Raw genomic sequence first — 26,510 nt, 5'->3', positions numbered from 1 at the left:
ACCCAAGAATCATCTCTTTCTAATGTAATGGGATGAATTTATTTAATTAAATACTTTCTTCCACTCATTTTATTCCTTGTCACATAAAAGTACAATATTTTCACCTTAAACATATAGATTCTTATTTGTGTAAAGGGGCTCACATTCCACTTGATGAAATTTTGCAAGAAAATTAAGTTGGAGGGCAAAACTCAAGTCTGTTGCAACATTTACTGTCCTTCATCCATGTACTCTAAAGCCTGTGATTCTCTTTTAAGTATTTCTGTTAGTGTACCACATTGCATTCAGAATAGTATTGCTTTTCCCCTATAAGCATTTGATGAGAAGGCTAAGCTTGGGTTTCTGGAAATGGGAATTATCAAGGCTATTGTGTACAATTAGGTGACAGTCAACGCCTTGTTTCCATGGATGGCCCTAAAGTTCACATTGCCATCCAGGAGCTCACTTAGGGCCTGAGGGCAAAACATATTTTTAATATGAAATTATGAAGAGCTTCACATTTAGGACTTGGGTCCAAGACCATTCCTTTTTTTCTTTTTTTCCTATAAAATATGTGGACTTGGAAAGCACATAAACTTTCATTTTAGATTTTGTGAACATATCTTAACATCTTTATTAGAAATAATCCCACTAATTCTAGCAACTCTTGCAGTATGTGAACCCTGTAACTACATTCACCTACACAAGAAGAAATACCCTTTGCCAGTTTCCATCTTTAAAACAGCTCTTCAGTATTGACTAACTCATGCCAAACAATGCAGTAAGTCAATATACATTTAATACATAGTGTATAAGGTATAATCTTCTGTCCCTATAAGTAACTTCTATATTATATTTGTTTTATTATTCTATTTATTCAATTTATGTTGCATATGGAACCTAGTTTGGTTTTTCTCACTGATATCCCATGGCTCATCTAGGAAATTGAAAAGGCCTGGAAGATGGTGGATTCAGCCTATGATAAAGAGCAGAAGGCAAAGGAGACGATTCTTGCCCTGAAGGAGGAAATAGTGAACCTAACCAAACTAGTCGAGCAAGGGTCTGGACTGTCCATGGACCAAGATAGCAAGTAGGTCATTTAACTTTTGCAGAGGCCTCCTTCTTCAACAGACAGCCTGGGGCTTGCTGGTTCTTTGTGCATGTAAGACACTCCCTTGTTGGGTTCCCAGAGATAGTTGCTTGTCTATTACTGTTTTTTTTTTTTTCTTTTTAATACTCCCTTTTTCCACACCCAAGAACTTCATTTTTTTTTCTTTTTTAAATAAAGGTATTCTTTTTTTAAAAACATTTATTTATTTATTTGTGTGCTCTGGGTCTTAGCTGCAACATGTGAACTCTTTAGCTGTGGCATGTGGGAACTGGCTTGCTGACCAGGGGTCAGACCTGGACTCCCTGCATTGGGAGTGCAGAGTCTTAGCCACTGGACCACCAGGGAAGTCCCCTGAGGACTAATCTGTGGTTATATCAAACTTCTGGCTCTCTAAAGTCAGTGATACAGTTTGAAAATGAGTAAAGATTTTAAGTTTATTTCTATGAAACTTGTATGGAATGGAAATGGCTGACTTTCTACTCAGATTCCCAGTGCCTCCCAAATGTCCTTGGACCCATGATTAGCCGTACCACCATCCTTCCTACTTCCTCAGGTTCTAGGCCAGAAAATAGTTTGCTCTTCATACCTGTTACCCCTCCATCCCTTAAAGTTTTGTCTTGTTGACTCAGTCTTCTAAGCATCACTTCATTCTTCCCCTCCTCCCCATCACCACTGGGTGCCCCATTCTCTGCAGGATTTGGCAGCAGACTCCTAACTGTTCTCTCTGCCTTCAAGGAGACATCTCCCCTCTTTACCATCTTCCATACTAGCCTTATGCTCCTCAAACATGTACTACTGCATGCTTCCATTGCCAACACGTTGCACCCTTGACAACTACCCATTTCCAAAGGATAAAGACCAAAGTCTTGAACATACAAAGCCCTTTGTAGATCTGCCCCAGTCAGCCTTGCTAGACTCACATCCAGCAGCATCATGCTTGCCCACGTCTCTATGCGTTTGGCCATACTGTTCTCAATGCCACGGATCTCTTTTCTTCCCTTCTCCACACAGTAAACAACTATTCATCCTTCAAGACCCATCTTAAGCACCATCTTAACTTTATCACCATCAGCTTCCCTATTTCAGCCTCGTCCCTAGCCCCAGACCTAATGACCAGGCAGAGGAGTCATTGTGTTCCCTGTTTTCCATAGGACCCAACAGGTCATGCTTGTGTGCTCAGCTGTGTCTGACTCTTTGTGACCCCATGGATTGTAGCTTGTCAGGCTCCTCTGTCCATGGGTTTATCTTGGCAAGAATACTAGAGTGGGCTGCCATTTCCTCCTCCAGGGGATCTTCCCGATCCAGGAATTGAACCCATGTCTCCTGTGGCTCCTGCATTGGCAGGCAGATTCTTTACCACCTGAGTCAGGTGGGAACCCTGTCATGGGACCCAATGTTTCCCTCAAAGATGGCACTTATCATGTTGTACTTAAATGATTTGCATTTCTCTGCCCATTAAGCTATAAACTCCTTGAAGGGAGAAAGCTATCTTGATCTTTCCTCTATGAACCTAGCACTCTGCAGGGCATGCAAAACCTTAATGAACCAGGAATGAGCATGCACTTCCTTAGGCATCCTTGGCAATGTTTACCTGCTGTTTAGGTTTCCTATGCTTTCTAGATACATTTATCCAATGGTGATAGATAGTTCTAAATGCAGGAGGGAATAGGAAAAATAAACAGAAGATGTGGTGTTCATAATGACTCCGTTTTCTTGTTAAAGAAGTCACATACAATCAGAGTAGCTATTGAAGAGCAACATGAGGGAGCTGATTTCGTTAGGAGGAGTTTTAACGAAAATTAGAACATGATGAGTAGGAGAGCTGATGAAGGAACCCGGCTTGCATTTTATCTTCCACAGTGTACTTAGATGTAGCGGTCTATCTTTGCAGTAACCTTAGAATTCCAGGTCGTCTTTTTGGAGAAGAGTTTGCGATTTTGAGGGTTCCTTATTAAACAATCATAGCAAAGGATAGTCAGTATGTATTACCCAGTCACTGTGCTTCCAATAGTCATTTGATGACTGTCAGCTACAAGCATCTTAAATGCAAGTTCTCTGGTTCCTTAGCTCTAAAGTAGCTGCCTTGCTAAGTCACTTCGGTCGTGTCCAACTCTGTGCAACCCCATAGACGGCAGCCCAACAGGCTCCTCTTCCTGGGATTCTCCAGGCAAGAACACTGGAGTGGGTTGCCATTTCCTTCTCCAGTGCATGAAAGTGAAAAGTGAAAGTGAAGTCACTCAGTCGAGTCCGACCCTCAGCGGCCCCATGGACTGCAGCCTACCAGGCTCCTCCATCCATGGGATTTTCCAGGCAAGAGTACTGGAGTGGGGTACCATTGCCTTCTCCGAGTAGCTGCCTTGTTCTAGATGAATTCTGCGGTAGTGGTCTTATCAGACAGTTTTTCTACTTTCAAAATGCTAATTCTGAAGAACAGCATGCCAAACCATATGCAATTGTTTTTGAAATGCTGAGGTAACTGGTTTACAATTTATATCAATAAACATTACTGCATACCCTCCAAAAAGGCTTCCCAGGTGGTAAAGAACCTGCCTGCCAGTGCAGGAGACATAAGAGATGCTGGTTCAATCTCTAAGTCGGGAAGATCCCCTGGAGGAGGGCATGGCAGGCCACTCCAGTATTCTTACCTGGAGAATCCCATGGACAGAGGAGCCTGGCGGGCTGCAGTCCATAGCGTTGCACAGTCAGACACAACTCAAGTGACCTAGCAGGCATGCGTGCACACTCCCAAAACTGGCATCACTAATCATTTTCCAAATTTTGTTCTTGGGAACATTTTATGTGGTATGTCCCTTTGGGAGAGTGAATGAATGAATGAATAAAAAACTGACAATGTGTATTGTTTGCTTAGGCTTTTGCTTCATTTTAGACTTTATAGCTGTGGTTATAGCTCTCCAGTGAATATATTAAGCAAATAATTTCCTAAATTGACATCTCCTTAGGGTTAATTACAAGAGCTAACAATAGCTCTTGTTAACTATAGTTTTATTGTAACAAATTCAAATACAACAGGAATATGGGAAGTCAGAGGTAAAAATCAGCCTGTCAACTCTTCCACTTTAAAATTCATTCCTCAGAGATAACTGGTTATCAGTTTGGTGCCTAATCTTGATATAAAAATGCCTATAGCACACACACATGGACTGTAATTGCTTAAAAACAAGAAAAGGGATCATATTATGCGTATTATTACTGGAACGTCTTCTTTTTCCAGTTAACAACTCACAAATAGCTCCCGTGTCAGAGACAAAGATCTCTCTTTCACACTTGAATAGTGTTGATCCTTGACCGAAAGTGTTTCCTCTGAAAATGAGTTCAGAGGATGATAAACAGGATCTCTGAGCAGATGGCTGTGGCTGCTAAGTCTGACTCTCGTGTTCTTCTTTCGTAGTATCCGGGATTTGCTGAAATTCAAAGAAGAAGTGACAAAGGAGCGAGACCAGCTGTTGTCAGAAGTGGTGAAACTGCGAGAGTGCTTAGCTCAGACCATTGAACAGCAGCAAGAAATGGAGCGGTCCAGGGAAGAGGCAGAGCAGGCCATCATCCAGGTCTGCTCTGAACACGGAGAGAAAGATGGAGAAACATCACCTCCCAGAAGGAGCTTTTGTCCTTCTCCAGTCTCCCTTCCCGTCTTGTTCCTCTCTCTGATTTACCCCCCTGTTCCCCAGATGAAGCATCCATGGTTCTGCTTGTTTCTCTGGTTGGTTTTTGCAAGAGCGGTTTTACTTGAGTCATTCTTCTCAATAGCCTTTGCCTGAGAAGTCGCCAAGACAGGGCACTGCTTACGTTTCTGGCCCAAGAAGGCGTCCCCTGTGACAGCCAGGATGCCCTGCCTCTGGGGATGGTGGAAGCAGTTCCCCTGGGCTTTCTCCTTTGTGAGGAAGCCATCTATGAATCCTTCCATACACTTTGCTGTAAAGCCAGGGGTCGAATAGATAGTACACAAATGCAAACTTCAGGAGAATAACAGGAGACTCCTTCGAGCCTGAGATAAAAGAATGACTTTTCACAGAACCTGGCGATCATGATAAAACTATACGGTACTGTGTTTAGCAATATCCAGGACTCATGGAAAACACATTTGCATATTTAGGGTAGCTGGCTACATTTTACTTTGTTTCTATCGATGGAAAGTTGGATGAATTCTTTCCATGTTTGACCTCCCTAGAACTCTGGGCTTCCATATTTAACTGGACTTCATACCTTTCTTTGTAGATTTGTTCCCACCATCAGGGTATACATTTGGTGCCGAGGCTCCGAAAAACAATACAGAATATTCTTGAAAAGTTTGAACAGTGGGGTTCAAAGATGACTCTCCTACAGGAGAAATACTACTAAAATATCACTGCCCTGAAAATATCCGAGAGAGGGAGAAGCTCAGCTTGTTGACACTCGTCCTAGAGAGGGGCTCATCTCTTCCCCGCCTGTCCTTTCTATGCCCGTAGTTCCAACAAGAAATCCAGCAACGTCAGAATGAAGCTTCACGGGAGACCCGGAAGAAAGAAAAACTAGAGAAGGAGCTCAGGCAGATTCAGATGGACATGGACAGCAGGCAGACGGAAATCAGGGCGCTGCAGCAGTATGTGCAGAAGAGCAAGGAGGAGCTTCAGAGGCTGGAGCAGCAGCTGAAAGAGCAGAAGGTGGGTTGGGCAGGGCTGCGCCGTGGGGTCTGGCCAAAGGTGATTCTTGAATTTCCTCTGGAAAGCAGCAAATCCCTTCACTATGGATGTTGATGGATGTTGGTAACACAGCATGTAGCGCTGTGTTTGGTCTTCGAATGACTCTGATGGTAGAGATGTCCTCCCCTGTCCTATGCCCTCTCCTCCCCCCCCCTCCCCCCCATACTCCAACAGGTTAATCTCTTTTTACCATTTTACTGATGTATAACATAACACATAGAAAAGTGTATAAGTCACAGCTGTACAGCTTGATAAATTTTCTGCCCTTGAACACATCTTGGTCACCTGTATCCAGCCTGGGAGAAACAGCACTGCAAGAGCCTCCTCGTTTTGCGCCACCCCCCCCCCCCCAACAAAGGTCAGCTCTCTTCCGAGTTCTGAGCAGACATTAGTGTTGCCTGCTTCTGTACTTTACGGAAAGGAAATCATACAGAAAGTACTCTTTTGGTGTCTAATGTCTTTCTCCTCATATTGTGTTTGTGAGATTCATTTATGTTATTGTCACAGTTATAGAACCACACTGTCTAATGTGGTAGCTAACCACATATGGCTATTTACATGTAAATTATTTAAAATCAAATCAAATAAAAAATTCGGTTCCTCAGTCGCAGCATTTCAAGTGCTCACAGCCACATGGGACTAGTAGATACGCAGAACAGAGAACATTTAGTTCATTGCAGAAAGTTCTACTGGACAGAGCATTCCAGCCTGTAAATATAACATGATTTATTTTTAACATGCTTATTTTTAAGTTTCAAGTCTGGAAAACCACACACAGTCTTTATGCGTTCTAAATATGATAGTTTTCTAATATTTCCTCTCTAGTAACAGTTTAAGGTAACACAAATACTAATCTGTCTTTTATAATTTCTTAAAGAACCAATTCATGTAATTAAAAAAAGTCATTTCTTCAAAGTATGTCCTTTTCAGAAGTTTCCAAACTATTTTTCAAGCCATCCAGCATTTTTCTACTTAAAAAATTAGATATTAGAGCACATTCATTTGTCAGTTGCTTTATTAATTTTATGTAAAGCCGGAAATCAAGTAGATAATATATGATGTGCAATATACATGAGAAAAATATGAGGCTTTCTTTGAGCATGAAAACCTTTCTTTGAGAGATTTTTGGTCATCATAAAACAATAGTCAGGACCCATGGAAAAGCTTATTTAGTCCTTATTGATGGGAAGTTGGATGGATTCTTTCTGTGTTTAACTTTTGCTTGAATGGAAGTTATTGGAATAAGTGTTTTCTAAACTATCTTCTCCCCCTTTCCCCCCCTTTAACCTTTTTGATATCCCTTCATCTCCCCAGTATTTTCCCAATAGAAATGACCTCCCAAAATATGTGTGTTTATAAATATGTATTTATGAAACCATATCTTCTTAGGATAGTCAAAGTAAGGAAGAGGAAAATCAAACTGACTCTGAAGTCAGGCAGTTATAAATCATTCCACTACTGTTCTACAGTTTTGACTTAAGTTGGATTAAGGAGAATTGTCTCTTGTGTTGGTGTTTAGTGAAAGGTTCTGTTCACGAAAGTATAGGCATGTTAATTCAGGATTTGCTTCTGAAGATGTAGCTTCTGAGCCCCATAGCCGATAAAGCCTGCTTGAATCTCTAGCTCATTTGCAATGATTATAGCGATTGTTGCGTATGCGAAGCCTGCCAAATGGCAAACAGGCATTAAAATATTTATCCACCACCTGTGAACAAGGCTTCCCAAGGCTCCCAGAAAAAAAAGTTATGCTCTCTGTGTTATTCATTAGAAGGCATCATTTCCCTCAGCCATTTAACAGTCATCATATTTGAGTGCATTTGTGCTTTCACTGGGGAGCGAGAACCATTTCTGCAAAGATGAAAAAATGGGTGGTTGCCTTGCCTGGTCCCAGGAAGTCTGCCTGGCCTCCTGTGTGGGTATGCAGCCCCTGTAAAAGCATTAACCAGCTTGTTCTGCATCTTTCAGATACTCAACGAGAGAGCCGCAAAGGAGCTGGAGCAGTTTCAGATGAGAAATGCTAAACTTCAGCAAGAGAACGAACAGCACAGTTTGGTTTGTGAGCAGCTATCCCAAGAAAACCAGCAGAAGGCGTTGGAGCTCAAAGTAAACATGGAGTGACATATCTGTTCCTTTGGCGTGCCCTTTTTCATTCCCTAGTAGTGTAAATGCAGGTTGATCCGTGCTGTTGGGAGCCCTTGGTTGCATAACCTGCATTAGCCTTGGCCCATCAGAGGCAGGTGCAAACCTACAGTGATTGCTTGATGCCCAGAAGCAGTTTAATATAATAGCGTCCATTCTTATAACATTGCAAAGCTGATTCTTGGTCATATGATTATGCAGATATTTTCCAAAGCGAGCTCAGATGTTCATCTCTGTAGTTCAGCCTTGCAAGTAACCAGCAGCCCAGAGCTAGAAACCATTTACACATGTGAGTGACAAAGAAGTCAGATTATATTTCACTGCTTGTATGGAAGGGGAGGGGTGGGGGATGGACTGGTACTGTTTGGTGTCTACTCTTAGGACTGCAGAATCATGATTTTCACTTCTGTCCAGTGTAAATTTCAAGAATGGTCTCCCTTCACTGAAGAGTGCTTGCAAATTAAGTTTGGATAACCGTTTTATACTTGGATATATATTGTCTGCCTACATGCTTAGCAGAGTGGCTTTATGTTTATCAGCAGTTCTGAAAAATCCATAAACCTTATTCTAGTATTGTTAGAATACTGGGCAATGACTAATCACAAAAATACATTGATTCGAGTAGTAAATCTTAACAGTTTTTGTGTCACAGCCCCTTTTGGGAATCTGATAAAAGCACGTGTGTGCATGCATACACACATACATACATACACACACTTACTAATATTTGTGCATCTTATATATTATTTTGCATGCAGTCTTAGAAATTTTTCTGAAGTATCACTAGGAGGCCTAGATGAATAACTAGTGAATTGGAACATTTTTTTTTTTAATTGACAGGGATCTTAGATGAACTAATTTGGACCCCACAGGATCTGAGGCTGAGGAACATTTAAGCAGTCCAGAAAGGCTTGACTCACTGTTCTTTATGAGAATGCTCCACGTTAAAGCAGAAATGAAATGACTACTGAAGGCAAAATAATGTATTAGCCCCTAAGGTGAAATTAAAAATACTTAAGTCAATAATTCTCTCCTTTGGTAATGTGCATGAGGCACCTTGAAAAATGGAGTATTTTGTTATCAGATCCTAAACCTCTGGGATTCTGTTTCTAGCAGTGCTCTGAGCATAACATGCCCAGCTAAGTTCAGTCTCTTCATTATCAAAACTGAGGATAATTGCCACTCTTTATTTGCAGAAAATCAACTAGTTTCTAAGAATGGCAAATTTTTAAAAAAATTCATAAAACTTGAAGTCCAGAGACAAAAATCTGGTGCTTTACTTTGCTAGAATTGTCATTTTGATACCTTTTGATATCATGTACACTTGCTCATGAATGCCACCCTGTCCTGTCCATACGGACAGTCATAGACTAACGTACTCTGCAGAAGTAGCTATTTTTCTGGAATTATCTTGGTTTTTTATGATCCAACAGATGTTGACAATTTGATCTCTGGTTCCTCTGCCTTTTCTAAATCCAGCTTGTACATTTGGAAGTTCTCAATTCACATACTGTTGAAGCCTAGTTTGAAGGATTTTGAGCATTACTTTACTAGCATGTGAAATGAGTACAATTGTGCGGTAGTTTGAGCATTCTTTGACATTGCCTTTCTTTGGGATTGGAATGAAAACTGACCTTTTCCAGTCCTGTGGCCACTGCTGAGTTTTCCAAATTTGCTGGCATATTGAGTGTAGTACTTTCACAGCATCATCTTTTAGGATTTGAAATAGCTCAACTGGAATTCCATTGTCTCCACTAGCTTTGTTCGTAGTGAGGCTTCCTAAGGCCCACTTGACTTCATACTCTAGGCTGTCTGGTTCTAGGTGAGTGATCATACCATCGTGATTATCTGGGTTGTGAAGATGTTTTTTGTGTAGTTCTTCTGTGTATTCTTGCCACCTCTTCTTAATATCTTCTGCTTCTGTTAGGTCCATACCCTATGTGCTTTATTGTGTCCATCTTTGCATGAAATATTTCCTTGGTATCTCTAATTTTCTTGAAGAGATCTCTAGTCTTTCCCATTCTATCATTTTCCTCTATTTCTTTGAAATTGTTTACTTAAAAAGACTTTCTTATCCTCTTTACTGTTCTTTGGAATTCTGTATTCAGGGTGTATCTTTCCTTTTCTCCTTTGTCTTTCATTTCTCTTCTTTTCACAGCTATTTGTAAGGCCCCCTCAGACAACCATTTTGCCTTTTTGCATTGCTTTTTCTTGGGGATGGTGTTGATCTCCGCCTCCTGTGCTGTGTTACAAACCTCTGTCCATAGTTCTACAGGCACTCTGTCTATCAGGTCTAATTCCTTGAATCTATTTCTCACTTCCACTGTACAATCATAAGGGATTTGATTTAGATCATACCCGAATGGCCTAGTGGTTTTCCCTACTTTCTTTAATTTAAGTCTGAATTTTGTAGTAAGGAGTTCATGAGCTGAGCCACAGTCAGCTCCTGGTTTTGTTTTTGCTGACTGTATAGAGCTTCTCCATCTTTGGCTACAAAGAATATAATCGGTCTGATTTTGGTATTTACCATCTGGTGATGTCCATGTGTAGAGTTGTCTTGGGTTGTTGGAAGAGAGTGTTTGCTATGACCAGTGCATTCTCTTGGCAAAACTGTTAGCCTTTGGCCTGCTTCATTCTGTACTCCAAGGCCAAATTTGCCTGTTACTCCAGGTATCTCTTGACTTCCTACTTTTGCATTCCAGTACCCTATGATGAAGAGGACATCTTGGTGTTAGTTCTAGAAGGTCTTGTAGGTCTTCATATAATTGTTCAACTTCAGCTTCTTTGGCATTAGTGGTTAGGGCATAGGCTTGGATTCCTGTGATGTTGAATGGTTGCTTTGGAAAGGAACCGAGATCGTCCTGTTGTTTTTGAGACTGCACTCAAGTACTGCATTTTGGACTCTTTTGTTGACTATGAGGGCTACTCCATTTCTTCTAAGGGATTTTTGCCTACAGTAGTAGATATAATGATCATCTGAATCGAATTGCCAAAATTCTTTGGATCATAGAAAAAGCACAAGAATTCCAGAAAAACATCTACTTCTGTTTCATTGATTATGCTAAAGCCTTTGACTATATGGATCACAACAAACTGTGGAAAATTCTTAAAGACATCTGCTTCCTGAGAAACCTGTATGCAGGTCAAGAAACAACAGTTAGAACCAGACATGGAACAATGGACTGATTCCAATTGGAAAAGGATTACATTAAGGCTGTATATTGTCACCCTGCTTATTTAACTTATATGCAGAGTACATCATACAAAATGCCAGGCTGAATGAAGCACAAGCTGGAATCAAGATTGCCGGGAGAAATATCAATAACCTCAGATATGCAGATGACACCACCCTTATGGCAGAAAGTGAAGATGAACTAAAGAGCCTCTTGATGAAGGTTAAAGAGGAGAGTGAAAAAGCTGGCTTAAAACTCAACATTCGAAAAATGAAGATCATGGCATCTGGTCCCATCACTTCATGGCAATAGATGGGGGAACGATGGAAACAGTGACAGACTATTTTCTTGGGCTCCAAAATCACTGCAGATGGTGACTGCAGCCATGAAATTAAAAGACGCTTGCTCCTTGGAAGAAAAGCTATGATAGACCTAGACAGTGTATTAAAAAGCAGAGACATTACTTTGCTAACAAAGGTCCATCTAGTCAAAGCTATGGTTTTTCCAGCAGTCAGGTAAGGATGTGAGAGCTGGACAATAAAAAAGGCTGAATGCTGAAGAATTCATGCTTTCAGAGTGTGATGGTGAAGAGTCCTTTGGAGATCAAGGAGATCAAACCAGTCAATCTTAAAGAAAATCAACCCTGAATACTCATTGGAAGGACTGATACTGAAGCTGAAGCTCCAATACTTCGCCAAGTATTCACCTGATGCGAAGAGCTGACTCATTGGAAAATACCCTGATGCTGGGAAAGATGGAAGGCTAGAGAAGGGGACGACAGAGGTTGAGATGGTTGGATGGCATCACTGACTCAATGGGCATGAGTTTGAGCAAACCCTGGGAAATAGTGAAGGATAGGGAAGCCTGGCATGCTGCAGTCCATGAGGCTGCAAAGTGTCAGACATGACTGAGCTACTGAACAGCAAGACTAATGTACTCAAGGAAGGGGACAGTGACTTTTCTATTGTATGTAGTTGTTCCACAGTGGCAATGTGGATCCAAAAGACTCAATATTTTACAGCATGTTAATAACCTACAAGAGAGATCACTTTGTGAGTCTGAAAGCTGGTAATCAATACAATATTTGTACACAAATTTCACACCTTTATGATACATACAGCTCGGCATTCTTATATTATTTGATTCAACGATTCAATGGTATCTTGAGACATCAGGTGTTTTTTTCATTGTTTTTAGCTCATTTAACCATATATTTTATTCAGAGACTAGAGTTTTTCAATTTCTCTCAAAAACTACACAGTGTGTGTTTTGATTTAATCCCACAGAATAATTCTGCACTGACCTAGAAAGAATGTTCTTCTATTGATTCTGAGTTTACCATCATCCAGTCACCGGTCCTTTACTGACCAAGTATCCCTGGTAATCCTCTCTCACTAATTACAGGCCAAAGAGGAAGAAGTCCATCAGATGCGCCTTGACATTGGGAAGCTCAACAAAATCAGAGAACAAATCCATAAGAAATTGCACCAGATTGAAGATCAAAAGGGAGAGGTGGAACAGCACAAGGAAACCCTGAAAAATCAGATCTTGGGACTAGAGAGAGGTAAACCAAGAATCATTTTGTGTTTTGTTTTTATTAGATTATAAGCAATTTCATTGGTGACTTATGTCTTTTGACAACTCCACTCGTATAAGCACAAACCATGCGGAATGAATTCAGTGAAGCAACATTGAAACTAGCAATTAAATAATATGGAGGAGACATCATTTTGTATACCTTGAACTTTCTTACCTTAAAAAACTCTTCAACGGATTATATTGAGCCCAAAGTATTGCTCAGTATTTGTCAATGAAGTAAGTAACAGCAGGAGACATGAGACACTGTTTTGCTCCCTGGGTTGGGAAGATCCCCTGCATGAGCAAATGGCAACACACTTCAGTGTTCTTCCCTGGAGAATCCCGTGGACAGAGGAGCCTGGCCGGCTATGGTCCATAGGGTCACAAAGAGTCAGACACTACTGAAGTGACTTAGCACACACGTATACTCTTAAGTCTGGGTTCTACATGATCTTTCCTTAAGTTTTCTTTTTCACAGAGGATGCAGGAGAAATGAAACTTGAATATTCCCCATGAGCAGTATATGAGACAATAGTGTACCCGGAATCAGCAAGACAAAAATAAATGGCTTCCAACTCCTTTCCTCTTACCATATGGCAAATCCCTATTCTACCCAACTATCACTGTGACCTGTGGAGGGAAAATTTAAGTGCCACAGGAGGCCAGGTAGTATAGAAATGTCGTTAAGGATACAGACTCTGAAGATGTGCCTCGGTTCAGATCCCACCTCCTTCTCATTTAGCTTTTGGGGATAAAATGGCTAATATCGAAAGGACAGTGCCTGGCATGTAGTAAGTGCTTACTAAATGTCATCTATTATTATCCAGATATATTACTGCTTATAAAAGTAATGAGAGAATGCTATCCCCTCCTGAAGAAGAACATAATTAAAAATATGGCGTATACTAGTTAAATATGGTGTGGTAGAAACAGCTCAGAGACTTGGAGACAGAGGGATCGGGATTTGACTTCCGACTGCACCAGAAAATGTGAGGCAGGAACACCTCACTGAACTCAGCTGTAACTCACTGACTGAGATGACATACCCAGAAGCATAAACATGTACATTGCCTCCCTAAAAGTTAAGTAAAATCTAGATCTCTAGATAAGATTATTAGAAATATTTGTCACTAAAGTCTTTGAGAAGTGCCAATACATTTCCTTCTAAGACATCAGAAACAATCTTTTACTGAGGCACAGTTGCAGTTGATATTGGTCATTTCTCCATTTATGTACTCGTTCAATAACCTGAGTCCAGACTGTGAGGAGGCATTATGTTAGGCATTGGGTGCCTGGAGGTTCCTGCCCTCAGGATGCTTACAGTGTAGCATGAGTTTATAATCTAGTATCTTCAATGACAGATACACACACACAAAGGTAGAACTGGTAGAGCACATTTTGTAATTGGCTTGGTGAATTTCAAAAGCATTCCCATATTAAAACTTCCGTATTTTTGCAGACAATAGTTTTTAGCTGCCTGCAGAAAAAATTTCCCCATTAAGTATTGACCGCAGTTCTTCATTCTTAAATCATGTTTAAAGAAGTCATCGTGCTCTCTCTTCTGGTTATTTTGTGGATCTCGTTAGCATCATTATTTCTTCTTAGGGAGCACTTCCTTTTGATGTGTCCTATCAGACAGGGATATTGCACATAATGGTTAGGAGCACGAGGCCCCCATATGTTATGATTTCCTGCCACAAAATCCAAGAAGCGAACTGAAAAATTGCCAGAACTAACAGGAGTTCAACAGGGTGGCAGGTTATAAAAGAAATATATAGATATCAATGGCTTTCTTTCCTACAAAGAATCAGTTACAGTGTATGATAGAAGACCCCCCTTTCACAATAGCAACTAAAGTAATAAAATATCTATGAATAAAGTTACCAAAATATCTGTAAGGCCTATATATATAAAACACTACAGAATTCTTTTGAGGGGTATAAAAAGGAAGACTTGAAAAATGGACCAATACACCAAGTTCCTGGATGAGAAAACTCAATATGGTATAGATATAAATCTGTCCAAATTAATCTGCACATTTAATATCTCCAATAAAAATTTCAGAGAGTTATGTTGCTTGGGACTTGAAAACTGATTCTAGGGTTCCTCCAGAAGAATAAACAGGTGACAATAGCCATAAAATTCTGGAAAAGAAGAGTGAGAAGGGAGCATTAGCCTTTACCAGGTGTTTAAATGTATTATAAAGCTTTAGTAATCAAATAGTTTAGTGAAAATGTGTGAATAAACAGATCAATGGAAAGGATTGGAAAGGCTACAAAAAGACCCGTGATTATCATCTCAGATAAAGGTGTTGTTTCATACCAGTGTGCAATATGGATTATTAAGAAAATGACAGTAAGATAATAAACTACTTTTTTGGAAAAAAAGTTAAGGTCAAATGTAGGAACAGTAAAGCCAAGATGGAGAGATTTAATGAAATTAAATGTTAATAACCTACAGGAGAGATCACTTTGTGAGTCTGAAAGTTGGTAATCAATACAACATTTGTACACAAATTTCACACATTTATGATGCATACAGCTCGGCATTCTTATATTATTTGATTCAACCGTTCAATGGTATCTTGAGACATCAGGTGTCTTTTTCATTGTTTTTAGCTCATTTAACCATATATTTTATTCAGAGACTAGAATTTTTCAATTTCTCTCAAAAACTACACAGTGTTGTTGTTTTTTGTTGTTGTTGTTTTTTAGCGACAAAAGACTCTATTGCTGTTTAGTTGCTAAGTTGTGCCGGACTCTTTTGTGACTCCATGGACTGTAGCCTGCAAGGCTCCTCTGTCCATGGGATTTCTCAGGCAAGAATACTGGAGTGGGTTGCCATTTCCTTCTCCAAGGGATCCTCTCGACCCAGGGATTGAACCTGTGTCTCCTGCATTGGTGGTAGATTCTTTACCACTGAGCCACCAGAGAAGCCCCCAAAGACTCTGTATAAGAAGACAAATTGACTAAAACATTGCCAAAGAGTTAGTATCGTCATTATTAATATATATATAAGGTGCTCTTTCGAATTCACTAAAAGGTAAATAATTCATGAGAAAAATGGGCAGAGAGTTAGTGTGGACAATTTGAAAACCAGAAAACAAATAATTGATTGTGAAACATGAGAAAGTAGTTGACCTCACTACCAATCAAAGATATGTGAATTAAATATAAACATACTGGTTTAGGAAAAGCTATCAGGTTGTCAAAGATCAAGGAGAATGGTAATAACTGTTCTAGTTTGGGTATGGATTTAAACTGCTATTAATTTTTGGAGAGAAATTTGGCAGCTGGAGAAAAAGGTCTTTAAAAAGAAAATCACTTTTGGTTCAAGGACTTCCTCTCCTAGATGACCAAATGAGCAGGAACTTTCATAAGATTATTGCTTGTAATTGCACAACAAAAAAATAAAAAGAAGCAATTTAAGTGTTAAGATGAGGATTGGCTTAATAAATTAAACATTTTTATACAGTGAAATATGAAGTCTTTAAATGTTCTGCTGTAGATACACATTTATATTATAGAGAGGTATTTATTTATACTGGTTAGTTATAAAAGCAAGTTACAAGACTATATGTGTGTTATGGCTCCATCTTGGTGTATGTGGTATATAAATATATTTATATACACATATGTATTTGCATAGGAAAATGTCAGGAAAGAGGCACATCAAAATCTTAAGTAGATTCTGATTTTTTAAAATAAATTTGTTTATTTTAATTGAAGGATAATTGCTTTACAGTATTGTGTTGTGTTGGTTTCTGCCAAATATTAACATGAATCAGCCACAGGTATACATATGTCCTCTCCTAGATTCTGATTTTTTAAAAAAATTTTCCCTTTAGTTTTTGGAATTGTTTATTTTCCAGTTTCTTCCTGTGTTTCTAATTAGTTGTATAATAAAAAATATTTCAGGAGAGCAAGGACTTTGGGGGCTTTCTTAGCATCAGAGTGGTAAAGAATCTGCCTGCCAGTGAAGGAGACATGGGTTTGATCCCTGGGTCAGGAAGATCCCCTGGAGAAGGAAGTGACAACCTACTCCAGTATTCTTGCCTGGGAAATCCTATGTCTGGAGGAGTCATGTAGCCCTCCAGGCTACAGTCCATGGGGTCACAAAAGAGTCGGACACAACTTAGGGACTAAATAACTAGGACTTTTTGGAGTCAGAAAGACCAAACTCCCAACCCTAGCCCTGTCACCTCCTGGCTGCAGACCCTTGGTGTATGGGTCTCTAAGCCTCAGTTTCCATCTCTTTAGTGGGATGGGAAGACTTACCTCACTGAGTTATAATGAAGATCATGTACCACTCAACAGAAAGCAGTTTTATAGCTACAGATAAATATATAAAGCAGTTTTCATGTCACTGTGGCAGATTCTTTCTTGGCAGGCTCTCTTTATATTTATTATTGTTTTTCTCTCTGGTGATTTAGAGGTGGAGGCCTCAAAGAAACAAGCAGAACTTGATAAGAAAGCAATGGATGAGCTTCTGAGAGAAAGGGACATATTGAATAAGGTGCGTTTGTTACAGTAACACTGGTGAATAAATGTCTTTCTTTAGTGCTGTAATATCTGCCTATAACCGGTTGCAGGGGAAAGAAAACTCTGAGCCAAACAAAAGTAGATTAGAACTAATAATAGTGCTCAATTGTCCTTTATGCAGCTATGCACATCCATGTTCACTGGCTGTGAATTGAAACCACAGTATCACCTGTGAGCACAAAGGCACTTTGAAGAATTATCATATAAACTAGCAGGGGATTTCAGAGAGTCTTGTGGTTTCTGTTCCTATTGCTGGTGTCTTATTTGGCACCTAAGCAGTTGATCAAGATTTCTGATTTTAATATCTATAATTTGCAATTTTGTGCCAATCCAGAAAATACAAGTGAGTTCTAATAAACTTTAACTTTTAGGTGTTTCAAGGATGGCCGGTTGGCCATACCAAGAGTCTCTAACCTTTCCTCCATCTTTTCCCGAGTGCTGGAGGCCTTGGTTTCTGCTTCTGGTGCTTATTCCTCCTAGTCTTTGAGCCCAGTATGGTCCAAAGCTGAGGGAGAGGCTGTGGGGAGCTTGAGGCTTACAGACCCTGCCCCCATGCCCCTTTCCTCTCCCAGCCCCTTCCAGAGGATTACCTCCATTGACAGTCACTCTGAGGAGATTAACTACATTCATAGGTCTAGGGTACGTGTTCCTGCTCAAGAATTCCCTCCAGGGAGAATGAAGCATGAAGCGATGTGCCAGGTGTAGAGTGCGGAGGCTGCTTCCACAGCAGACAGCTTGCTGGCTTTTGGTCAATAGAGCTTCATCTTATCAAAGAAGATACAGCCTATATTCATTCATTTCAATTTTTTATTACTTTAATATTTATTATTTTAATTTTTCTTTAGGTTTCCCAGAAATGAATAATTGTTAACGAAGTAGATTATCCTGTAGTTTAGAGCAGACTAGGGAATCTCAGAAAAGAGTAGAATATTAAGTATCTTTACATTCTGATCACTCCTTCAGAAAGTCATTAATTTTTTTTTTGCATAATCCTAGAACTGTGCCTTTATTCCATAAATTTATAAATAACATAAATATATAAATAATATAATATAAATGATAATATAAATACTATTGTTGGAGTTAGATTAAAAAAATTTTTTTTGTAACATATACAACATTTAATCCATTTATATTTTGTATGTTCTGGTAAACCACCTTTGGATTTTCTGCCACAATAGGACACCTAACACTTTAATTTTACACTTATTTGTTTAATTTGACTACATCAGCTTGGTCTTGAGGGCAGGTACTTTTTTTTTTTTTATATGCTGTTTACTCTGAATCCCAATATAGATATGAACTCAGAAGTACAAATTAAAATCATATGAAACTTCAGCACTTCATGCACCACCACTACTTCCAAATGTTTGCATCCTTTCCAAACTATCACCATTGAAAATTCAAATTTTTTTCAACAAGGCAGGTACTTTTTAAACTTTTTTTGTCTTTCCCAGCCATTGCATCCTTAGTGCCTGACAGTGCGCCTGCTCCTCTGCAGGTGTGCAGTCAACCTTTACTGATAATACATCCTTTCCTCACTGACTTGGAATGCCACCTTCATTCAATGAATGAGTGACATAGTTTTGACAGACAGCAATGTTCATATATTTGGTTCTCTCAGTGTCGTGTTGAAGGGACTTTATCTTTCATAGAGCAAATGTTTAATTCAGTACTTGAAAGTAAAGTTGACCTTTTCCATTTTTCTACGTCATCATCCGACCAAGGTTTCATGTTCTTTTTTTTTTTTTTTAAACCAATTTATATTCCAGTGGTTTTCAGTCCTGACTGCAGGTCTGTATTGGTTAGAGATTTGGGAAGGGATTACGAAGTGCCTCGTGGAACCCAGGGGGCTTTCCAGGTGGCTCAGTGGTAAGGAACCCGCCTGCCAGTGTAGAAGAAGATGTGGGTTTTATCCCTGGGTTGGGATGATCTCCTGGAGAAGGAAATGGCAACCCTCTCCAGTATTCTTGCCTGGAACATCCCGTGGATAGAGGAACCTGGCAGGCGACAGTCCATGAGTTCACAGAGTCAGACACGACTTAGCAACTAAGCAGCAACACAGAACCTAAGGATACAGCTGGGCCTCAGGAACGATGAAAACCTGGCCTTTCACTCTTGGGATGCACAGAAAGCCCCTCCCTCCACCACTAGACTTCTAGCTGAGTCATGGCTTCATTTCTGTCTTCCAGTGAAATCATCTCTCTCTCTCTGTTTCCCTGTCCAAATGGCAGAAAAAAGCTATTGCCAATAAACAGCTCCTGAGTTTACATCTTCTACTGAGATACAAAAATCTAGAGGTTCTATTTCGGAAGTCTCTGGGTCCATTCAGCTGTGGCTATAGAAGCAGACATGCTGTGATCCATCATGAGCATGGCTGCAGAGTTGCACTGTATTAATTCTGTGTTCCAGAGGAATAACCTGACTTCTTGCGCAGCCAAACCAAGGCACTTCCATTGTAGTAGCATCAGAAACCACCAGGGCAGCTTCCCCCGCCCCCAGAAAATGTAGGTGCCAGAGTCCCATCCCAGATCCACGGATCTCGAGTTGGGATGTGAGCATCTGTGTTTTTTTTTTTTTTTTCAAACAACCAGGTTAATTCTTTTTTAATGTAGTAAAATACACAGAAAATAAAATTTGCCAGTAGTGACATTTTATACATTCACAATGTTGTGTAAAACATCATGAATCTACTTCCAGAACATTTCGTCACCCAAAAGGAAACCCTGTACCTGTCAGGCAGTCTCACCCCACTTTCCCCTCCTCCCATCTTTGGGAGTTACTCATCTGCTTCTGTTTTTGTGGATTTGACCATTCTGGATATTTATATAACTGGAGTCATACCATATGTGACTTCTTATGTCTGACATCTTTCACTCAGGATAATACTTTCAAGCTTCAACCATGTTGTACTGTCTACTTCATTCCTTTTTATGGATGAGTAGTATTCCACCGTATGGATATAGCACATTTTGTTTATTTATTCATCCAGTTGATAAACTTTTGGGTTGTTTTCCCCTTTTGGCTTTTATAAATAGACCTGCTGTGAATGTTCATGTACAAGTTTTTGTTTGAACACGTGTTTCAGTTCTTTTAAGTAGATGGCCAGAAGTGATGTTGTTGGATCATATGTTAATTCTGGCTGTCTGTATTTTTAATAAGAAGGTTTTTATTTTATTTTGTAGTCAAAGCCTGTGGTACATGATTAGGTTCAGCTGTTCTAACTTCACAAGTGAAAGGCTAGCGTTGGAATAGAGATTGGCTTTGGGGTCAGCCAGCCCGGGATTCACATTCCAGCTCTGTCACTCCCCTGTTGGGTGAACTTGTGTGTGCGTGTGTATGTGCTCAGTCATGTCTGTCTCTTTGTGAGCCTATGGACGGTAGCCTACCAGGCTCCTCTGTTCATGGGATTCTCCAGGAAAGAATACTAGAGTGGGTTAACATGCCCTCCTCCAGGGGATGTGCCCAACCCAGGGATCGAATCTGTGTCTCCTGCTCCTCCTGTATTGCAGGCAGATTCTTTACCACTGAGCCACTGGGGAAGCCCATGAACTTGTAAGCAAGTAGCTTATCTTCTCATTCTCAGTTTCCTACCCCTAATATGGGAGCAATATAAGCCCACTTCCTGGGGATGTTGTCTCTCAGTGCCTTTTTATGTGTGTTTATAATGCTCTGTGCAAAATTAACATAACAAGCTCTTAGTAATCTGTAGAAAATATGATTATTTTTATTCATCTCCCAAACAATGCACCTAATTATTTTAGGATTAAGGCAACAAGTAAATTTAACCCAAAACCCACAAACATTTTTTGGTGCTGTCCTTATTTTCAGAATATGCTTAAGGCGGTCAGTGCAACCCAGAAACAGATAGACCTGGTAAAGCTCCATGAACAAGCCAAGAGGAATCTGGAGGAAGAAATCCAAAACTACAAAGAGGAAGCTCAGAAGCAGAGAAAGATCATCTTTCAACTGGAAAAAGAGCGAGATCGGTACATCAATGAAGCCAGTGACCTTACCCAAAAGGTAAGCTAGTCCTCCATGGTATGGGTTGAGCATCAATGCATTATTTCTGATTGCCACACATTGTTGCAAAGACAGATTATTCAGATTGCAGCTTGTGGTTCACATGCTTTAAGATAGTGGGCAATAAGCTCTGCTAGCAAATCAGCTACTGCCCATTTAGAGTAAACAAATGCTGATTAGATATTTGCAGAATGTAAGTTTGGAGGAACACAAATACACGTGATCAGTCCATCCCTAGGAGGACATGTCTTCCTTGTAAAAGATGCCCCGTGATCCTCATACCCCTGGCTGGAAGCCATTGTAAAACAGCATATTCCTCTTACAACTTGATCATGTAAAAAGCTCCACTGATTGATTTACTGACTCTGAGAGGACTAGTTATCAGTTCAGGCACTCATGTTCTCTAGTGTGGCTAAGCTTGTTAGCTTCTGTATCCGTCAGATTCAGATCAGATCAGGTCAGTCACTCAGTCGTGTCCGACTCTTTGTGACCCCATGAATCGCAGCACGCCAGGCCTCCCTGTCCATCACCAACTCCCAGAGTTCACTCAGACTCATGTCCATCGAGTCAGTGATGCCATCCAGCCATCTCATCCTCTGTCGTCTCCTTCTCCTCTTGCCCCCAATCCCTTCCAGCATCAGAGTCTTTTCCAATGAGTCAACTCTTCGCATGAGGTGGCCAAAGTACTGGAGTTTCAGCTTTAGCATCATTCCTTCCAAAGAAATCCCAGGGCTGATCTCCTTCAGAATGGACTGGTTGGATCTCCCTGCAGTCCAAGGGACTCTCAAGAGTCTTCCAACACCACAGTTCAAAAGCATCAATTCTTCGGTGCTCAGCCTTCTTCACAGTCCAACTCTCACATCCATACATGACCACGGGAAAAACCATAGCCTTGACTAGACAAACCTTTGTTGGCAAAGTAATGTCTCTGCTTTTGAATATGCTATCTAGGTTGGTCATAACTTTCCTTCCAAGGAGTAAGCGCCTTTTAATTTCATGGCTGCAGTCACCATCTGTAGTGATTTTGGAGCCCAGAAAAATAAAGTCTGACACTGTTTCCACTGCTTCCCCATCTATTTCCCATGAAGTGATGGGACCGGATGCCATGATCTTTGTTTTCTAAATCTGTCAGATTAAGTTGTAGCAAATAACCCTCAGGTCTCAGTCGTTTATAGCAACAGAGATCTATGTTTTGTTCACATTAATGACCTTTGAGGGTCAGCCACAGCTCTGCTTCACGTCCTCTTCATTGCAGATGGACTCTGTTGGAGTGTGTTGGCCTCTTGCAGAGGGAAAACTGTGTAATAGTGAACCTTTGATATGTTCTCAGAGCTTCTGTTGGCAAAGGAAGGGTAAAGGGTCAGTCCACGTAACTCCCTTTGATCAATATTTCATTGATCAAAGGGAGTTACGTGATCAAGCCTGATATCCTCGGGCAGCAGTGTGATCCTACTAAGGGAGAGGCCTTACCTGGTGAGACAGAGACTACATCTGAACACATAATCTGTTGTAACCTCCTACGTCTTCTTTCCTGGCAGTCAGTCTCCCGCCACTCCTGGCTGCCATCACACTGTCAGAGTTGTTCAAAATTCCAGTGAAATCTTATTATTACTCCCAGCCTTACAAACCTCAGTCATCTCTCAGCAACCTGGGGCAGTGCTTCCTAACATTCTTTGCATCACAGCATTGTAGAAAATAGCATGTCTACAGTATGTGGGAATGAGGGGGAAGAGCCTGTGCAGGGCTGGAGGGGCTCACCCAGGGATGCCACCTGGCCCACCTACGGGTAGAGTGAATCAGTGTTTTGTCACATACCTGTAACCCATGCAGGACACAGCAATTCATATATTCTGACTTATGCAACAGAGGCTAAGCTCTTTGTTTTATCTGGAAAGCCCTTTCCTCCCCCTTCTCGGAATGAAAAATTCTTATTCATGCTTCAGTACCCAGATCAAATGCTCATGTCTGGGGTCAAACCTATTTTAACTCCTTAGGCAGAGCTAGTCACTTCCTACTTAATGGGTTTGTTGATATCTCTGGAAGAGCTCTTACCATCTTCTAGAGTACTTATTTATTTATACCTTTGTTTGTAGTGAGCTCTTGGGAGCAAGGACTTTGTCTTATTCTTCTCTTCATTTCCAGCACATAGTAAATGCTTGTAAATAGTAGGTACCAAAACTGGGTTTCACAAATAGACAGATGATGAGTGATAAAAAGAAGATTGCTGTCACTGATTTTAAAATAGGCTTGTGTGTTTCTTTCCTTATGAAGGAGAGCTACTGGTACCAAGTTTTGCTGGTAACTGGTTTTCACAATTTCTGATGTTTAACTGCACAAGGTTGCATAATGTCTCACCTAAATAATTTAAGCACAGGTTCTTAAAATATTATTTATCAACTATAATTTTTCTTTCTTACTTAACTCCTGACAGCGTGTATCAGTTGCTACAGCAACTTGTGTCACTTCTGGACATCTTATTAAAAACATGTATGTCTTTTTGACACCTTCTCATATTTCTTTCTTTACTGCCACACACACACACACACACACACACACACACACGTACTTCATTCCCACAAACAGAAAGCTCCCTGTCATGTATCCTATTTATAGGAAGTTGAGGAATAATACCAAGGACTGGGGGAAGATGTATGAAACTGGTATTTTCATCTCCTTCTAAAGTGGGTTGTTCCAAGTTTATCCTTTTGACCCCACAATTTCTTTTGTAAAAACTGAGTATATGAAGAATAAGAATGCACAGATTTTTATAAAAGAATATTCTTCAAAATAAATTGTGCAAATTTGCCTTGTGCCATTAAAATCACATGTTTGAAAAATATTTTTTAAATGGGGAATATGGTCACAATATGAATCTGATAAGAACAAAATGCAAAATTATTTATATGGTTTGACCTAAATCTTATCTGTCTGCAGACAAAAAGGATTGGGGTCATTATATCATGGGGTGGGTAGTGAAAATTAAATGAGGTAATGTCGGTAAAGTATTTAGAATGATCTCTGGCACATAGTAAATGCTATGAAACATTTCATAAATAAGCAAGTAAATAATTAATTTGTAGATAAACAGCCCAGAATTTTTGTTCAAAGCGGCATTTGAATGTAGCTATTTTCAGCTTGTTAAATGTCAGTAACAGAGGAGAAAAGTTTTAATGGCATCAAACACTAAGGTTGACATAAGGCCATGCTGCAATAGAAGAAAAGAGATTGGATGAGAATTTTAAAGCCAGTAGAGGTGAACTGAGGAAAATCCACCTGGCCCTCAATTCACAGTCCCTCGAACTTGCTTGCAGTTGGGAAGGAGAGCGGCAGTGGTAAGCAGGAAATGGGGGGAGATAGGAGAAGATGAGAGAGTAGGCTGGGCTCTTCTGGGAGACAGGACCAGTTCCCAGGGCAGGAATGACCGAGGAAGTGCTAAGCATGGGACCTCCGATGGTCAAGTTTAAGTTCTTTACTTGCTCTGTACCTGCAACAGTGACAGTCTGCATCAACCCTGTGGCTGGATTGTGCTTTGTGGGGGCAGGGACCGGGTGATGAGGGATGTGGGATATGAGGTAACACACCTAGAAAAGGAACCATCTGTCCCAGAGAAAAGTGCCAATCGAGAATCTGGAATTCTATTGAAATAGGAAATCAAAGCCACAGTGAATAGGAGAAATATAATTCCTCTAAGAATTCTTAGAGATACGAGGTATCATGTTGGGCTCCCTAGCACACAAAATGAAGATTATAGATGTTCTGTTGTTGTGGTTAAGAACAGTGTGACCCCGGTAGGATAGAGGACTATCATCTGGGTTATAAGTCCAAGATGACATTACTTCTAAGACAAAACAAAGATAAAGAAAGGAAGTGATGGATAAAATAAGGACCAGTTGTAAAGAGACTAAAACACATGCAAACCTCAAACCAACCCAAAGCAAGCAATGGTAGATTTAAAATCCACATTGAAGTCAGTAAGTTAATAAAGAAAGAACTGATGTGGAAAATGGAATCAGTGAAGTGGAGTGCAAACTTGAGTAGTTCTCTTAGAATGTTCAGTTCAGTTTAGTCACTCAGTTTGTGACTTTGTGACCCCATGGACTGCAGCACGCCAGGCTTTATTGTCCATCACTGACTCCTGGAGCTTGCTCAAACTCATGTCTATTGAGTTGGTAATACCATCCAACCATCTCATCCTCTGTTGTCCCCTTCTCCTCCTGCCTTCAGTCTTTCCCAGCATCAGGGTCTTTTCAAATAAGTCAGTTCTTCGCATCAGGTGGCCAAAGTATTGGAGCTTCAGCTTTAGCATCAGTACTTCCAATGAACATTCAGGACTGATCTCCTTTAGGATGGACTGGTTGGATCTCTTTGCAGTCCAAGGAACTCTCAAGAGTCTTCTCCAACATCACAGTTCAAAACCATCAGTTCTTCAGTGCTTAGCTTTCTTTATGGTCCAACTTTCACATCCATACATGACTACTGGGAAAACCATAGCTTTGACTAGATGGACCTGTGTCAGCCAAGTACTGTCTCTGCTTTTTAATATGCTGTCTAGGTTGGTCATAGCTTTTCTTCCAAGGTTTTCTTCATACTCTTAGAATATAGGTGGAAACAAAAAACAAAAATGATCAAAGAGTGGATAAGAGATAAGGACAGGGAATAAAAAGCATCGTATAGGTTGCTGGTCTCTGATGGAGGAACTGAGCACCAGATCAAAGATTTAACAGAAAATATTTTCTGGAGATGAAGAAAGAACTGTACATGCAGATTGAACATGTTTCTGGCAAAATCAGTGACTGGAGAAATCTCATAGACTTGCTCTGGGAGAAACTTGTATGTGTGTATGTTGTTTAACCAACAAAGATAAAGAAAAGTACCCTCTGAGAGTTAGGCAAGAAGAAAAAGCTGAAGTCTAGTTCCTTTTTTTTTTTAACAGGAAAAAGAGTAGAAGGTAATGGATCAACATGTGAAAACTAGGTATTTCTGAGTAGTAGGGATACAGATCATTTTTAATTTACCTCTTGTGTGATTTTTGTGTTCTTCAAATTTTCTGAAATGAATATGTATTACTTTAGTATCCCGATCCAAAGAAAAAATACTAAAAAACCTTGCCCTTCAGTCAAGGACCAATAAAACCTTAGAGGAGCTTTATTTAAAATGTTTTCTAATCCATCTGTACTTGGTTCCCCTCTCTGGCAGGTGAAGAAATCTGATGTTATTACAGTATCTGCGTTTCTGAGTATGCCTCATGTCATTTACAAGTTCCTCAAGG

At 40.2% G+C, this 26,510-nt stretch overlaps 1 protein-coding gene across 1 annotated transcript in view; it reads left to right on the top strand.

The window, feature by feature from the left end:
* The window catches only part of CFAP58 (cilia and flagella associated protein 58), a 111,277-nt gene that overhangs the window by 10,085 nt on the left and 74,682 nt on the right, over nt 1-26,510 (top strand). The window contains exons 3-9 of the mRNA XM_070363317.1: nt 921-1,069; nt 4,500-4,656; nt 5,554-5,748; nt 7,753-7,890; nt 12,504-12,663; nt 17,110-17,192; nt 21,050-21,241. Coding sequence (XP_070219418.1) covers nt 921-1,069; nt 4,500-4,656; nt 5,554-5,748; nt 7,753-7,890; nt 12,504-12,663; nt 17,110-17,192; nt 21,050-21,241 — 1,074 coding nt within the window. The remainder of the gene's footprint in view (nt 1-920; nt 1,070-4,499; nt 4,657-5,553; nt 5,749-7,752; nt 7,891-12,503; nt 12,664-17,109; nt 17,193-21,049; nt 21,242-26,510) is intronic.

The sequence above is a fragment of the Bos mutus genome, chromosome 26 (assembly GCF_027580195.1).
Source record: "Bos mutus isolate GX-2022 chromosome 26, NWIPB_WYAK_1.1, whole genome shotgun sequence".
Classification (NCBI taxonomy): domain Eukaryota; kingdom Metazoa; phylum Chordata; class Mammalia; order Artiodactyla; family Bovidae; genus Bos; species Bos mutus.
This window is presented reverse-complemented; position numbering and strand designations above follow the sequence as displayed.